Source organism: Tripterygium wilfordii, chromosome 12 (genome assembly GCF_013401445.1).
Source record: "Tripterygium wilfordii isolate XIE 37 chromosome 12, ASM1340144v1, whole genome shotgun sequence".
NCBI lineage: Eukaryota > Viridiplantae > Streptophyta > Magnoliopsida > Celastrales > Celastraceae > Tripterygium > Tripterygium wilfordii.
Window position 1 is genome coordinate 12,282,290 of NC_052243.1, and position 16,661 is coordinate 12,298,950.

At 38.1% G+C, this 16,661-nt stretch overlaps 3 protein-coding genes and 1 pseudogene across 6 annotated transcripts; 3 read left to right on the top strand and 1 right to left on the bottom strand.

The window, feature by feature from the left end:
* The first annotated feature begins 650 nt into the window (after nucleotides 1-650).
* On the top strand, nucleotides 651-5,395 carry LOC120011581. Of its 4 annotated transcripts, none has more exons than XM_038862729.1 (6): nucleotides 651-1,673; nucleotides 1,755-1,824; nucleotides 2,144-3,192; nucleotides 3,387-3,683; nucleotides 4,627-5,134; nucleotides 5,254-5,395. In XM_038862729.1, the coding sequence occupies exons 5-6, from the start codon at nucleotides 4,638-4,640 to the stop codon at nucleotides 5,300-5,302; spliced, it is 546 nt and encodes a 181-aa protein (XP_038718657.1). In that variant the 5' UTR covers nucleotides 651-1,673; nucleotides 1,755-1,824; nucleotides 2,144-3,192; nucleotides 3,387-3,683; nucleotides 4,627-4,637; the 3' UTR covers nucleotides 5,303-5,395. The 4 variants fall into 4 exon arrangements, with proteins under 4 accessions (XP_038718657.1, XP_038718659.1, XP_038718658.1 ...); XM_038862731.1 differs by having other exon boundaries at nucleotides 1,755-1,819; XM_038862730.1 differs by having other exon boundaries at nucleotides 651-1,670.
* Nucleotides 5,396-8,075: 2,680 nt separating this feature from the next.
* LOC120010064 (mevalonate kinase-like) lies at nucleotides 8,076-11,636 on the top strand. The gene is made up of 5 exons (XM_038860757.1): nucleotides 8,076-8,359; nucleotides 9,465-9,708; nucleotides 9,789-10,042; nucleotides 10,557-10,970; nucleotides 11,288-11,636. Exons 1-5 carry the CDS (start codon nucleotides 8,227-8,229, stop codon nucleotides 11,404-11,406), a joined length of 1,164 nt encoding a protein of 387 aa, XP_038716685.1. The 5' UTR covers nucleotides 8,076-8,226; the 3' UTR covers nucleotides 11,407-11,636.
* Nucleotides 11,637-12,633: 997 nt separating this feature from the next.
* Nucleotides 12,634-13,798, bottom strand: LOC120010077 (annotated as a pseudogene).
* Nucleotides 13,799-15,160: 1,362 nt separating this feature from the next.
* Nucleotides 15,161-16,055, top strand: LOC120010577 (uncharacterized GPI-anchored protein At5g19250). The gene is made up of 3 exons (XM_038861357.1): nucleotides 15,161-15,251; nucleotides 15,447-15,898; nucleotides 15,984-16,055. The coding sequence occupies exons 1-3, from the start codon at nucleotides 15,161-15,163 to the stop codon at nucleotides 16,053-16,055; spliced, it is 615 nt and encodes a 204-aa protein (XP_038717285.1).
* The last annotated feature ends 606 nt before the right edge of the window (nucleotides 16,056-16,661 follow it).

Sequence of the window (16,661 nt, forward strand, 5' to 3'; positions counted from 1 at the left end):
ACAAACAGCCAGAACATTCACCGTGGTGATCTCATTAGGCTCTACATTCCAATGCAACATTTCTTTGAACACCCCTATGGGCTTCCTAGTGTGGTTGCTTTTAACAAAGCCAGCACCACATTCCACTTGGGAATTTCATCGAACACTTTGTGCGCCGACTCCGTATCTCCGCAGAATGCATACATATTGAGCAAACCTGTCGAGGCATATGCATCTATTTCAAATCCAGTTTTCACAATGCTATTGTGAACACATCTTCCACAATCAGGATCACAACATATTGAACAAGCTTTCAGCACAAAGGGTAATGTAAAATTATCCGACACATAATTTCTCTGTACAAAATCAAGGCCTTATGCTATACAGGATATAGCCCATCAGACTCCACCCAAATAATAAACTATGAATCACATGCAATATCCGCAAACCACCCCTCCGCTCCACTGCTCCACTCCTTTCCCAGAACAGCCCAAAATAAATCAAGAGCAGAAATCCCCAAAAACAAGTCACTCCTTTGTTCTCTTCTTCAAAAACACCACCACTAGCATTAATAAGTCTAAATACTTCTTTCTTCCTTTTCCCCACCAATTGAAATCTTCTCCTCCAAAACCCTTCCAGAACCCCAATCCGCCTCCATTTCCGCCGGTGAATTCTCCAATGACCAGATGAAGCGGCTGTGGCATGATCTTCAGATTCCATGCGATAATTGGCAAGGAATCAAGCACGAATTTCGTAAATTTTCGTGATCCAGGTAGCCTTTTCTTCTTCCTTGCACATATAAACGGTTTTAGGATCTGGGTTTAGTAAGAAAGCTGAAAGTGAAAAGGTGGGATCTTGGTGGGAAAATGGTGCATTGAGTACTCTCGTTTAAGAGAATAGAGTCCCCATAAACAATATTGGGTGGTTGAATTCCACACTGTAACTACTGTTTAAGAGGCTTCTGCGTTCCACACTGTAACTACTTTTTTCACAAAATGGTCGGACATAAAAGGAGTAGGAGCAAACCAAGTGACCATTAAGCCAGAAGAGTTCCTTTTTGAATCAACATGGCATTGTGGTTTTTTGCTCTTCGGCAATGTGGGACACTGCTCAATTGTGTGAAATGTGAATTTTGTGCTGGTTTAGGTTTGCTCTCCATACTGTGGACCAGAAATTTGGTAATCATTGATAACCCTCATAGAATTTTGTTCTTTTATTTGAAGTGTTAACATCAAGATATACGAAAGAGGAAAAGGTGGCTACACTGATAGAGAGAGAGAGGTGCTTGCATAAGTTGATGAGAATGGAGGACAAATATTATCAACGGTGTTAGGTTACAATACCTCCACAGTCCACACTTATACTTACAGTGATAGTAGATGGAAATAGACGCCAAACCGTCTTAATGGCATAACTGTATTCCAGTAAGGCTGTGTTTATTTCCTCATCCAGTTCTCCACTCATGAACTGAAAAACAATCATTGGAGTCTTGGCTATATGTATGCATAGGTGGGAAAAAGGTAGGTTGATCAGTGAAGCCTTGCACAGAGAATGAAGAATAGTTTTGTTGCTGATAAGGCTGCAGCTACCATGGGAAGGAGTTCGGTATCTAGGGCGAAGCATAACAAGCGTGTCATTTTTCCAGCCAAAGCGAACATGATTGCTGAAGATTTCGAACGAAGAAAAAAGAAGTTGTAAGCTCTCCCTTTCTACAACACAGAACCTAAATCGTTTTGCTCTGTGGCAATGACTGTGATTGATTTGTTTATTTGCAGGGTTGTTCGGTCAAAAGTTGCGAACAATTTGATTATTGGAATTGATGATTCCACCTTGCTCTTATGTAAGGTGCAGTGTCTGTCTTTGTTTCCAATCAAGAATGAACTTTATTATCCCATCTGTGTATTTTCTCTTAAATCTAGAAGCTGTGGAAATAACTTGCATATGTGTCATAATATCTTTATCTTTTGTGTGCAAATTGTTCTTCAACTTTGGAAAATTTTGATCCGAGTCAGTTTTTTGTGCAGTCACTGCCTAACACTATCAGACATTCATCATAATATGTAGACTGAAAAATTGACAATTTCCTTGAGTAAGCAGGAAAAAGAAACTTCAATTTGGAATCCAACATAGTTCCTAACCAAATATAGTGATTTGTATTTGACAGAAGAAACAATGAAGAGAAAGGCACATGCTCCAAGATCCAAATTGACAATTTTCCAGACGGTTCGGAAACTTTTGTTTTAGTAGTGAGATTCTGTTATGGATGGAAGTTTGATCTAACTGCAGCCAACATTGATCCACCATATAGTGCTGCACAATTTTTTGGAGATGACTGATGATCTTGAGCAAGAAATCTCATTTATAAAGCAGCAGCTTTTCTAAGTTTCGGTGTTGTTTTCATCATGGAAAGACATATTTCAGGTTTTGAAGAGCTGTGATGGCCAAGGAGCTACAAATCTTGAAACATTGCACGGAAGGTCTGCAGTGACTTGCAAGCATTTATTTTTGACAATGAAGAAGCAATGTGCTTCAATGTTTTACCAAATCATGCAGAAAACTTGATACTTAACAACAAAGTTGACAACTGGTGTCTGGTGGTTTGAAGACATTTCATTCCCAAGAATAGATCATTTTCTTGAAGTTATCGAATCCATTAAAAGTAAAGGTATGAGAGCAGAGCTCATTGGATCTTGCATAGCATACTGGACTACAAGATAGCTTTCCCAAATCCATTTTGGATTGGACAATCTAACTTCTATGCAATTGTCCCATCAATTGATAATAGTTACAACTGAAAGTTTGATTAGGGTTTTTACAGATGCAGAAAATTCAGTTTCTTGTAACTTTTTGCTTCACCTTCTCAAGGCGGGTTTGATGATGAATATCAATTATGAACTATTTAATAAGTTAGAAAGACGAATAACCTTGATGTTGGAGCAATGTTGTGTTCAAGATCTCCTGGTTAATGCCTATTATGATTGCAGAATTATAATTAGGGTTGTGGAAGCTTATGCTTCTTTTGTTTTAAGGGATCCTGCCCCAAAAGCATTTGCTGTTAGAAGGTTGATTGATGAGTTTCTTACACAAATTGCAAGGGATAAGTAGCTTACGGTGGAAAGTTTCCAGCCCCTTGCAGAAGCATTGCCTAAAGTGCTTGATATTGCGATGACAACCTCTAAAAAGAGCCATGGATATGTACTTGAACTCTTGAAGGTTTGAAAGTTCTCCCCTTCTAACAGTTTTATTAACTCAAGCTGATGTTTTACGCTTGAACTTTGGACCGCATACTGATATTGCCAATTTAACCAGAATACGAGTTGCAGTTCCAAACAGGCCATTAGGCCATATATTTCTTGAAATGCTGCACGTCCCTTGTTTACTATGTTTTCACTTGACTGGTTATGCAGGCACACCCTAGTTTAACATAACTAGAAAGAGAAAGTGTATGTAGTGCCATGGATTATCAAAAAGCTATTGCAAAAATCATGCCAGCATGAAATGAAGATTGAAGAATGACCAGCTGTCATTGAAAATTACAGCACGATTTATCCTTCTTGAATAAGTGAACACGACAAGGTCAGTCACAGCTAGCAGATGCAATTACCAAAGAACAAATGGAGTTAAAGAAGATTAAAAAGGAGGACGGGGCGATGAAGACACAACTCAATGTGTTGCATATGTTCAAAGTAGAGCTTCAGAGACAGGTGAAGCAGTGCATCATTTAAATAAATAATTTCCGTATTTTGAATTACAAGTTTGCTTTCCTGGTATTCAAGAGATTTGAATTAACAATCTTCAATTATATGTTTTGCTATGAAAAGGATAATATGTTTCATGTTGGCATTAGGTATACATTCCTTTGGTTACCAAGCAGTTTTATTCTTCAAAGATCCTCTGAATCGTTAATATAACTGAGACAGTTGTGGATATTTTCCAGTAAAATTTTTGGGAATCATATATTGATAATGAAAATCATAACTACATGAAACTATCTTCTAAATTGTCATAGAGCAGATAAAATGGGATGCAAGGTATCTATCATTCTGGAAATGTTACATGCTCATTTTGGTGGAAAATTCTCGGTTCCAAGAAGATTATGCAGTCTCAAGATAATTAAAAGCAATCAAATTACCTTCTAAGATGGAAAGACACTAAATGAATGCTAATATCATTCATTCTTCTATCAATTAAGGAAATTTTTGTCACCAACAGCTAGGCAAGACATCCAAAAATGTGTGAGCAAACTCATTTCTCATTGTATCATATGAACACAAGCAGAAAATGTGTGAATATAGCTTGGAAGGAGAAAAAAACTGATTTGGTAGCTGTAGAGGAGCTTATGCTGTGATTTAACTCTGCTAACGACAACGAAACATAATTGTTTATACTGATAGCAACGACTAAGTCTTTTTTGTAGGATTCATGTAATCTATGTCAAGGTTGTCAAATAATGTGACTATGGAATTTATAACAGGAAATAATTATTGATATCCATGGTATTGGCATAAAGAAACAGACTTATTTAAGATAAACACCAAACATGAAACTAGAAAAGGAAAATTTTCATGTTAAAAGCGTAGCCCGAGGAATCCCAAGGTAAAAAATAAGTTTCTCATTCAATTCTTTCAACGTCTCTTTCTGCAACAGGTACCGTTGCCATGAAGTTCAAGGAAAAATTTTGCAGTACTGCGGCAGAAACAATGAATCCATGGCCTTTTAGGCTAAAACTTACAAGAGATCATATTCGTTGGGACAGTCTCAAGATTCCACCTTCAAGGGATTTTGAAGCACACATTTTGGAGAACCTAGACGAGGCTAGTCGCAGAGTTTTGGACGCATGGGGTTCAGTTCAGGTATCGATTTTCGATGCTGATACTTGTGATACTCATAAGGTTAATTTGGTTAAGAAAAAGGCTTTCTGGTTTGAACCATTTCCTGATGTGGGGCAGAGAAAGGGAAAGCAAAAGACTTTTTCCTGTAATGATGATGAGTTTGCTTATTCCATTGAACCATTTAAAATGATTGTGAAGAAGAGGAATCTGAGTTGTGATCAAGAGATCGGATTTCGCTGGTCCGGGAATTACCCTGTCAAGAGATTAGACTTCTCAGTTCTGTATGTGCCAAGTCTTGACATGTACAATTTGAAGATTGAAAGGTAAAAACTTTGAATTTTTATAGAAAATAGAGATAAGTAAACAACTCCCATGTAGAATTTGAGGAGAAACATATGATAGATATGATTAATGTGTATCATCTGTTTATCTGAATATGCAGGTTGATGCTGGTATGGGAAAGAAACCATATAGAGGAGAAACAGATTTAGCTTCTTTTTCTTTTGTCAAGATAGCAATCTATATTTGAAACTTCCTTGAAAGTTGAAATAGAACATTATATATATGAAACTATGCATTTTTTTGTTGTTGTATTTTTGTTTATAATAAAAGTAGCTTCTGTTTTTTCTAATAGAAATAAGACTGCATATTTCTGTCCTTCGTTAACCTTGTCACCAGTGTGTCTTACATTTTGTGCATGACTAGATGAGAATATCATTATCTCTAGCAATACCATTGTGGTTTTGCGCTTGGCTTTTGGAGAACTTACACGCATGTTAGTTCGAATTTAGATCCATATTGTATTTTGGACAAATTTGTGTAGTATCATTCTCGATTTTCAAAAAAAATAAATCTCTATATATGGAAATCAAGCATCCAAAAATAGGTAAGGAAGAATGAAATGGCCAACTAATGTCTATCCATGAATGGCCACTTCCTTCTATATGCTTAACTTTTTTGAATTCTTACCATGTTTGAAACAAAACAACTGTATTAAAGAGGATTACATTACAGTTATTACTATCGCCAGCTCAGCATGACAGTATTGATGTTTGAACTTAGAACCAATATTTCTCATAAAAAAAGCCCAACCCTAAAAAGGCCCAACATTAAAGTTCTCTTAAAAAGCCCAAACCTAAAGTGGGCTTTCCCTTTCATGGACTGACCTTGTAAGAGAGTATGATGACTGCTCTAAGAGGCCCAACCCTAAGGTTCCCATAAAGAAAGCCCAAACCTAAAGTGGGTTTTTTTTTGCTTTCAGCCTTTCATCGACTAAGTTATCAGAGTATGACTGCTCTAAAGTTCTCATGAAGAAAGCCCAAATCTTAAGTGGGCTTTTCACTTTCATGGACTGGGCCTTAAAAGAATGACTGCTCTAGAGAGGCCAGAAGAGTGTTGGGCCAACACGCTAAGCCCAAGAAACTGAAAGGTGACAACCTGGCTTTGAATAGGAAGGAGATGAAGAGAGGTAGCTCTAAAGTCTAACCTCTCCACAAAACCAATCCCCAGAACTCCGACGCCATTATACTATTATACAATCTACGAAAGGTCCATTGTTGACTGTTGAGTATCTTATTGGCAATATTGGATTAAGTGGGCCTTCCACTCACAATTGCCTTTGTTCAACGTGTAGGGTAGGTAGCGTACTTCGAAGAATACTTCCAAGCTGGCGGACTTTGAATTTTTTGATCATATTCAAGCTGGCGGACTTTGAATTTTGGGGTTCCTTTAAAGCAACTCCAATGGGCTTGATATAGAGCATTCCAAAGCTATCTTTCTTGATAAGTGTAGCATTAATGGCCTACAATGGGAGCAAAATGACACTTCAAATGAGTTGAAAAATTTGAAGGCACTTCTTATTTGGAGTGTACTTTAAAAATAAAAAAATATACACAAGTGGGTCTAAGTGAAGAGAGAGGTGATGGAAAGTATGAGAGAGATGATAGAAAAGAAGAAAAGTATGGAGTGTTGGTTAAAGTGTGTCAATTGTGGATGTATTGAAATACAACACTTGTTAAATAGATAGTTGCATAAGAATTGAGGTGTTTGGAGTGTGGGCACAAGTGGATGCTCTTACCCAATAAAAATGTCCAATGGTGGAATGAGAATACCATGGGTCCATTTAATTCCAACTAAATCTAATTAATTATAATATCTACCTCAATTGACCTAAACAATAAAAAAAATGTACAAAAAAATAAACAAAGGAAAATCTAGGGAAAAAAGAACAAATCACATGTACATCGTCTCTCTCATGCTTGCAAAAGTCACAATGAAACTTTCAATCCTGATATAATAAAATTTAGAGTTTTTGATCAAAATAACACTCAATAGAACACTGGTACAAAATTTGTTATTAATATAACACTTCATATCAATCGAAGTGGCGTGATTACAATGGGTTTTGCTGAATTTTAGTCATTATAGTTGAAGTAGATGATAATCATTCAGTTGAAGTAGATGAGATTATGTTTTGCTGAATTGTAGTCAAATGGGTTTTGTAGTATCGGTTTATCAAGATAGAAAGAGGTAGGAGAATGGCCAAGCAAAAAAACAATAATAGAGATCAGGCCAATAAGAATGACATGATCTAAACAAAATATTGATCACGCCAATCAAATTGGAGTGATTCATGTGTAAAACTAAACTAATGACACCACTCTTAACGGTGTGATTTAACAAAAAACAATGACGTCAATTACAATGACATAATTGTAAAATCAATATACTAAATCACGTCACTTCAATTCACCTGAAAAGTTATATTGGTAATAAATTTTGTATCAGTGTTATATTAATATTTAATTACAACAAGAATGTTAGGGCATTTGTAATGGTAAAGTGTTATTGGGTCAATAAAGATGTTGTTTTTTACTGATGTGGTTATATTGTAAAACGTGTTTTGTTTATGTGGTTGTATTGGGAGAAGTGTTTTGCTGATGTGGATGTATTGGTATTTGACGTTTTGGTGTAGTTTTGTTGTGGATAATATGGAGGAATGAAATGTTGTTGGCCTCCATGTTGGGTGGGAAGAGAAAGTGTATAAAAATTTGTGTTTTGTTCATGTGACTGTGTTGGAAAATGTGTTTTGTTCGTGTGATTGTATTAGAACACGTGTTTGACTTTAATTTTTTGTGTGATAGAGGTGTAACCGGATCAACATTTTTGCTGACAGAGAGCTTGATCACTCTAGTAGAACCCCACGTTATGGTCTTTATTACAGTGACGTGACTCGTGGTGGTGGCGGGATTTTTAAGAAATGTGTGCATTTAACAAAAACGTGAGTGGATTTTAGATGTATCTATTATTTTTTGGATCCCGGAAAAATAGGGGGAAAAAAAAAAGAAAGACCTCATTAAAGATTAAAGATTGAAGTGGAACCAAATTGGATTGAAGAGATTGAGGAAATCTGGAAATGGAGGTCAAAGCAAGAGCTCCTGGTAAAATCATACTTGCCGGAGAGCATGCGGTGGTTCACGGATCCACTGCGGTGGCCGCTTCCATTGATCTCTACACCTACGCTACCCTCCGCTTGACTTCTCCTTCCGGTACGCAATGGTTTGTTAATGCACGTGTTCTGATTTTTGTTACTGTGTTTATTGGGAATTGTTTGAAATGGAGATTGGGAGACGCCCTTTTTGGGATTACGCTGAAATTTGTTCCATTTTATTTGCTTTGGGTTTTTGGATTGCTTGTTTTACTGATTTAGCTATTCTGCCTTGGAGGCTTTGATGTTTCTGTGATCAAAGTGATTTTTCTTGACTGGTTTTCATGATAAATGTTGAAAATTGATGATTCTATGACATGGGTTTTATTATAATCAGGATCCCCCAAATCTTTTACAATCTGCATAGAATGAAGAGTGGAGATACCTTTGAGATTACATTAAGCTTTTTGTTCTATTTTGCAATATTTGATTTGGCTTGTTGGATCTATTTCTTTTGGAGATGAAAAGTTGTAGAAAATAAATTCTTTCTGATTGGATCCCTCTTGTTTACTTCAAAATAATCATGTAAAGAAACTTCATTAAATATGGCCACAATGGGTCGAATAATTCCAATTTTGCTGCAACTTCTTGGTCTGCTTTGCTTAACTCTATTTGAAGCCAGCTTTTTGAAGTGGCAGGGTTTTTGAATGGGATGTGTTTCACTTTGCTGAAACTGATTATTCCAAATGACTTCTATAATGCAGTTTTAGCTTTGGTTTGACTTCTATTGTTCTTCGGAAAAACTAATATTTTGTGATTGGATGGAGTTAGCATGTGATTCATTTATAACTGTTGCATAGTTATATTGTGACATATAATGATAAATCTTGAGGGCGAGATTTCTTTTGGAATATCCCATTGAACTATAGATACAACAATGACTCAGATTCACTGCTATCGGGCGAATCTGTTGAACAGTCAGCTGAAGTTTATAGCGGGGTGTTACATGATAGGCTTTGGTTGACTCGTTCAGTAAATTTTATGGGCATTTCATACAAACATGGAAAACAATATTGCCAAATTATAATTTTTGTAAAACATGGATTGTTCCCATTCTTTGTAAATGAATCGCGCCTTATAATCAAGTGTAGGTCAGTTGAATTTAGAGTTAGATGCATGAAATTAGGTAAGGTTCACTTCCTGATTAATGATTTAAATACATACAGAGAGCAATGATATGCTGAAGCTACAACTTACAGACCTGGGATTGGAATTTTCTTGGCCTATTGGAAGAATAAAAAAAGCACTGCCTGATTTAGGTTTTCCTTTCTCATCAACACCCAGAACTGCCTCAGCAGAATCCGTAAAAGTAATTACAACTTTGGTTGAAGAACAGAACATTCCGGAGGCAAAAATTGGGCTCGCTTCTGGTGTCTCAGCTTTTCTCTGGTTATACACTTGTATCCAGGGGTATGCAACAATTTTATGTCTTTTATTGATTACTGTCTCTCTTGTTATATATTTCTGATTGAGTTCTGTTTATATATCAGGTTTAAACCTGCTTCAGTGGTTGTCACTTCTGGCCTTCCATTGGGTTCTGGCCTGGGTTCTTCTGCCTCATTTTGTGTTGCAATTTCAGCAGCTCTTCTTGCTTTATCGGGTTCTGTGCCCATGGGCACTAGCCACCATGGGTGGTTATCATACGAGGAGAGTGACCTTGAATTGCTGAACAAATGGGCTTTTGAGGGTGAAAAGTTAATTCACGGAAAGCCATCTGGGATTGATAACACAGTCAGCACATATGGTATGCAAACATTGTAAGCTTTACCTGATAAATTTTATTTACTTCGGTTATCAAATCATGTAGCTACTCGAAAACAAAAATACTGACTAGACTTTGGAGTCCTACCATACTCGGATAAAATGAATTTTTCCTTGAGAGAGAGAGAGAGTTTGGAAATTTATAGCTAATTGTGACATAGGAAGACAAAAAAGAGGAAAGGAAAAGGAAGAGAAAGAGTTCTCAATAGCAAAAGTAAACTAATCCACCATTCTAAAAATAAATAAAGAATACTGTAATCAACATAGACAAGGGTGTTTTTTTTACTGAACCATAATCCACTAGGCAAGGAAAGATGAGGAAATTAAATCCCAAAGAATTTAACCCTTTCGAAGAAGAAAGTAAAATAATTCATTTACTTGTGCCTAAACCCACAAACACATATATGCCCTCTTCGGATGGTATTAGTTCTTCTACTGAGCACTTGCTGGTGTTGTATCTGAATGCATATGTAAGAGAGGTAGTTTTTGTTTGGCAGGCAACATGATAAAGTACAGATCGGGTAGTTTAACTCGCATTAAGTCCAATTTCCCACTCAGAATGCTCATCACTAACACCAAAGTCGGGAGGAACACAAAAGCATTAGTTGCTGGTGTATCGGAGAGGATGTTACGGCATCATGATGCCATGAATTTTATCTTCAGGGCTGTTAATTCCATTAGTGAGGAACTAGCTACCGTACTGCAGTCACCAGTTCATGATGACCTTTCAGTGACTGCGACAGAAGAAAAGCTGGAAGAGTTGATGGAAATGAATCAGGGTTTGCTTCAATCTTTCGGGGTCAGCCATGCTTCTATCGAAACTGTTCTTCAGACAACGCTGAAGTACAAGTTGTCATCTAAGTTGACAGGAGCAGGAGGTGGAGGGTGTGTGCTGACACTGTTGCCAAGCTGTATCCTTTTCCTTCAGATTTGTTCTACCTGTGCTGCTTACATAAGGCCTTCATTGATTTCTCTCTATCTTCTATGTTAAATGCCATGACCATGTCGTTCATTATGTTTGCCAAAATTTTACTTTTCTCAACGGCTCTGCATGAACAATTTTCACACATCGAGGGAAAATTTTCCTCCAGAGTTAGATTTCAATTATAAAGATTTCTCGTCCTAAAACTGCCATTTGCAATCACAATAAAGTTTCACATTTTATAGGTTGAGTTGATAAAAAATTCTTCTCATATTATTTTCATTGTTGCCTTGACCATAATGACAGCATTATCAGGAATGGTTGTTGATAAAGTGATCGCTGAGCTTGAGTCATACGGGTTTCAATGTTTTACAGCTGCCATTGGTGGCAATGGAGCTGAGGCCTGCTTCGATGACCAGCCCTAGTCTCCTAAGTTTTCAAAGGTGGCAAGAATGAGTGTAAGAAATGATCTCTTTGTAAAAGTTGCATGAAAATCTGTTGCTGCATTTGACAATTTCCTGCTTCAAGATTGTTGTCTGTACACTCTTTTTTTGCCAGCCTCAATTTTCAGCGCGTTTGGCCAAACGGACATTTGTTTTCTCATTGACAATATCCATGCTCTTACTTTATGCTTTACTCTTGTATTGCTTGGGGATTCAACATGTGTCATGGTAGATATGGATGTGTTTTTGCATCCAAATGTATTGTCCGCTCTTGGATAGCTCTATGGACATTTCTACCTTTTATTTGAAGAATTCTGTCTCCCCCAGTTGAACCCATAACTTGCTCCCCATTCAAACCCATAACCTCTTACCCCTTTAGTTTGCGAGAGACAGTAGATATCTGGTGTTAAGTGATCCTTTTGTTTGCGAGAGACGGTAGATATCTGATGTTGTTCACTTAACAAAATACTATTCAGTAATTTATTTTTAGTTCCTGTTGTATTGTTAGTTAATTTCAGTCTATAAGTCCAGGATAGAATAGATTACTAGAGATGCCCTTTGCTTCATGTGCTTCAAAACATGCCTGGAGAGACAATATTGACCAGAATTTCATGTCAAATACAGAGAACAAGTTGAGTAATTGCTCATCCTTGCTTATCTCAGAATTCATAAAGATTTGAATCTCAATAAGAAACTATAGAGATGATGTTAGTCCTCAACACTCTCTCAGGCCTCTGCTCATTGATCTCCTCGACAAAATCACACTGGTACGATCCCACATGCTTAGATGGGCTTGACTGAGCCTGGGAGGAGGACAAAGCATGCGAGTTTCGACTCAAAATGAACAAACGATTACTAGTGGGAATGTACAACTTTATTTCTTTTGTTATCGGAGCAACCGATCTATACAAGTGTCCAGGTATGGGCCTGGGCCAAACAACGTAGGGGAAAGAAAGAAAGACTACCTAGACAAATACATCAGAGTTCCGATGTCTAAAGTGAGAACCGTCATAGGCGTCGGCTTTGGAAGCGTGGTGGTATGATAAATACAACTACTCCATTTCAGCCCTGGACCTCAGACAGACCTGCGTCTAAGCTTATTCATTTGTTCTTATATACAACTCTTTACATGAAAGAGAGATCACCCTGTCCGTCTTTTTTTACATAAACAGAGACCAAAACCTAACAGCCACTCAAAAAAGAGACCCGTCAACCATTCACCATGGTTCCACCTGCAACAACAATCAAAAACCAAATTATCAATCCAAATAGAAAGAAATCCATTGTGATTATTAAGCAATTACAGAAATACAAGATGGGATTCTCACCATTAGCATGGAGGACTTGGCCAGTCATGTAGGAAGAGCAATGGTTACAAGCAAGAAACACATAACAAGAAGCAACCTCATTTGGCTGATCAGCTCTCTTCATTGGAGTTTCTGACCCAAAATGAGCCACCTCTTCTTCACTAAACGATGCCGGTATCAATGGAGTCCAGATGGGTCCAGGAGCAACTCCATTAACCCTTATTCCTCTGTTGACAAGCTGCAGTGCAAGTGCCCTTGTAAAACTCACAATTGCACCTTTCGTGGCTGAGTAATCGAGCAATTTGGGACTCCCCGCGTACGCTGTTACTGATGTGGAGTTGACAATTGCGCTCCCTTACTTCATGTGCTTCAAAGCATACCTACATCCATAAATTCACCACAGTTTCGAAAGATTATTAAGTGTTTGACGAAATGCCAGTAACGGGTATGTGTGTATATATATATATTTTTTTTTTCTTTTTTAATCTTACTTAGTAATCAAGATGTAAGCGAAGATGTTGGTTCTGAACACCCTCTCGAGCCTCTGCTCATCGATCTCCTCCATGGACATGGTCTTGTGCTGCTCTGCACAATTGTTAACCAGAATATCGATACGTCCGAACGCATTCACGACTTCATCGACCACTTTCTTGCAATTCTCTTCAAACCCCAAATCCGCACATATCGCCATTGGGTCCCTAGCATCATTGGTCTTGGATTGCTTCATTATCTGAACAGTTTCCTGCGCATCCTCCTCTTCTCGAGCCTTCTCGTACGTGAATGCCACCGTCGCACCCTCCATTGCAAAAGAGTGACACACAGCTCTCCCAATCCCGGAATCACCACCAGTCACCAAGGCCACCATTCCTTGCACCATCAAAATATAAACCCAGTTCCATGGAAATTAAAGAAATGAAGAAATGAGGTGGGATTATATATCTGACTTGGAGTTTATTGGAAGGCTTGTAGTCGGGTTTGGCGAATTGGGGTCTCGGCTCCATGGGATATTCCTTCCCTGGCTGCGCTTCCTGTTTTTGAGGTGGGAACTGTTGTCCTTGTGAAGCCATTGATGCTTACGAATGGTTTTCTATTGGGTCTTTTGACTTGTCGCCGGAAGGAAGTTTTCACGGTAGGTTTTACGAGGATACGGAAAACAAAGTCTTCTCGATAAAGTCCTTGGGAGAACCATGTATTTGTATCAGCGAAGGTGCAAGTGAATAGTGACGTTGATGTTGCAGGGATAAGTGAGTTCCCAACTCGACATGTGGAAACACGTGGCAGAAAGGTTGTCTACGTGTCAAGTTGGACTTGTGCGGGTGACGTGGAGAATACCTTTTGATTGATTTTTCCTTAAAAAACCGTTATTTAACCAACAATAATAATAAATTAAGTAAATCTTGACTCAAAATTCAAAAATTAAATGGAGGTATGATTTAGGGGGTGGCAGGGGTCTGCTGTAGTAAAAACTACAGCAGATCCCGCTGTAGTTAATTTGGGTCTGAAAAATTTTTTATTTTATTTTGAAAAAATTATAAATGTGTAGTTTATGATCTAACGAATTCAATGATATATTTTTTGTTCGAAACAAAAATCAAATTCATCTTGATCCGGACACCGAATATTTTGAGTTTATATCCGACGGTCTAAAATTGTTAAGCATTTTTCATATAGCATATGATTTTTGTTTTGAACAAAAAATATATCTTTGGATTCGTTAGATCATAAACTACACATCTATAATTTTTTCAAAATAAAATAAAATTTTTTTTCGTCTCAAATTGTTATTACAGCGGGGCCTGCCGTAATTTTTTTACAGCAGAGCCCCGGCACCCTGATTTAGGGGATGACAAAATTCTATTCAGTCTGAATGACTGAATTTGTACAATTCAGATTAAATCAAATTCGGACAAAAGTTATATATTCGACATTTGCGTCCAAACATAAAATTTTTGTGCAATTTAAAACCAGATCAGGGTTTAAACAAATAAATAATATCCAGTTTAGTCGTTCAGATCCTAATCCGGATTTATTGATCAATTTACTTGTCTGAATTTAAACCAATCCGAATGTGATCAATTAAGTACGTCGAAAATTCAATTCAGATTAGGATCCGGACATGTAAATATTTTGTAAATATGTGATGTTGCCAGACCCGAAACCGACGCGGAAACTTTTTTTTCCCACCCTGGTATGATTGATCGGTTGCTAATTAATGCACAAAAAAGTGATCGGTTAGTACTTAGTAGTTAATTTGCATGTGTGCCACGTGCAGGGCCTATGAGTTATGGCTGATACTTGTCAGTCTGAAATGAATAGTGGGCCCATGAAGTGCCACCTGTACACACAAAGCCCATCTCCTCTCATTTTATGTTTAGGCGTTTAGCCTCTCTACACTAGCAAGCCACAACCCTGATCGACTAGAAATCGACATGGCTATGGCTTTCCCCAAGATTACTGTCTTCTTCTTCGTTATTCTTCCTGCCATTCTCTTGCTTTCTTCTTCAACAGTCAAATGTGATGGTACTCATCATCTCCTTCTCTAATTAACAAATTAGTATTGCACATCAAGTTGTTCTTGGCGGCTTGAGTTTACGTTCACTCAATTATCTCAACTGTCTGAAGGGCATTGTTGGGCTGGGTGCATGCCTCATCTGCTTAAAAAAATTATATGGTATTGCTTAGATTGAGTTCATGAATTTTTGTTTGATTTTGCAGAAGTAGAAGACAATCTACTCCAAGGCATCAACAGCTACCGAACATCCCAAAACCTGCAGCCACTCGCCAAGAACAACAACGCGAATTGCTTGGCAGACGAAATTGCAGACGATCTAGAGGACCAGCCTTGTAGTCCCACCGCATCCACCACACCACAATTATCCAGTTACAGGGATCAGTTGTCAAAATGCAAAATCGACCCCAACACGACAACTGATGCGGTGGTACTGCCGGTTTGTGTCCGCGATTTAGTGCCAACTCTGGTCCTAACAAACTACACCCGGACTCGATACGCTAGATACCTGAATGACTCCAAGTACACGAGAGTTGGTGTTGGTTCTGAGGATGATTGGATGGTTGTTATCTTGACCACTGATACGCCTACTGGAAGTTTCACTAATGGAGCCGCTGCTATGGCTGCTGCTGCTTTGGTTTTTGGTAGGAACTATATGGTGACTTTGTTGGTGGTGTTATTTCTCTTTCTAGTCAAGTGATGATTGATTTTAGTAGATTTCTCTGGTTGTGTGTTGTTTGCAGAGTAAGTACATGTTGGGTTGGGTAGGGTTGTGGTCTTGTGGAGGGGTAATTAAGGGTGGAGTGGCGGTGTAATATTATGAATGAACACCAAATGTTTATTGTTAGTGTTTGTATGCTAATTTATGCTTCCCTTCGTTTTGTGAAACTTAAAAAAACCTTTCTTTTTTTACTGATAACGATACTATATAAATTTGTCTTAAGATAGTTGAAATGGAATAAATTTGGGTTGTTAGACCTACGCGCATAGAAGTTCGTCGATATGAATTGGGTAAGTTGGGTTAAAATTCAGTGTAGAAATTTATCATGCTGTTGAGGGAAATCCGTGCGTTCGTTGTGGGAACTTGGGAGCGTGGAACCCTCAAACATCGAAGGAATTGTTCTCTGTGGGCCGTGGGTTCATGCCGGAGTCTCGTTGGGCCTAGACCCAATTGGGTCGCCGGATTGTGGCGGGTTCTTGTAGGCCGTGGGCCTATAGGATTTTGTCAGGATTAATCCTGTGCCTCCCCCTCGAACCCTTACCCTTAACCATTAAGGCTACGTTTGTTACAAATTTTCAAGCACCTCAGCATGGACTCGAGCTTAGCATTCTGGTTGTGCAGCTAACAAAATTAGGCTTCATGTTGCAGTGATGGCAGTAGTCTTATGGCAAGCAAAGTACATGTTCTTGCAGTTATCGAC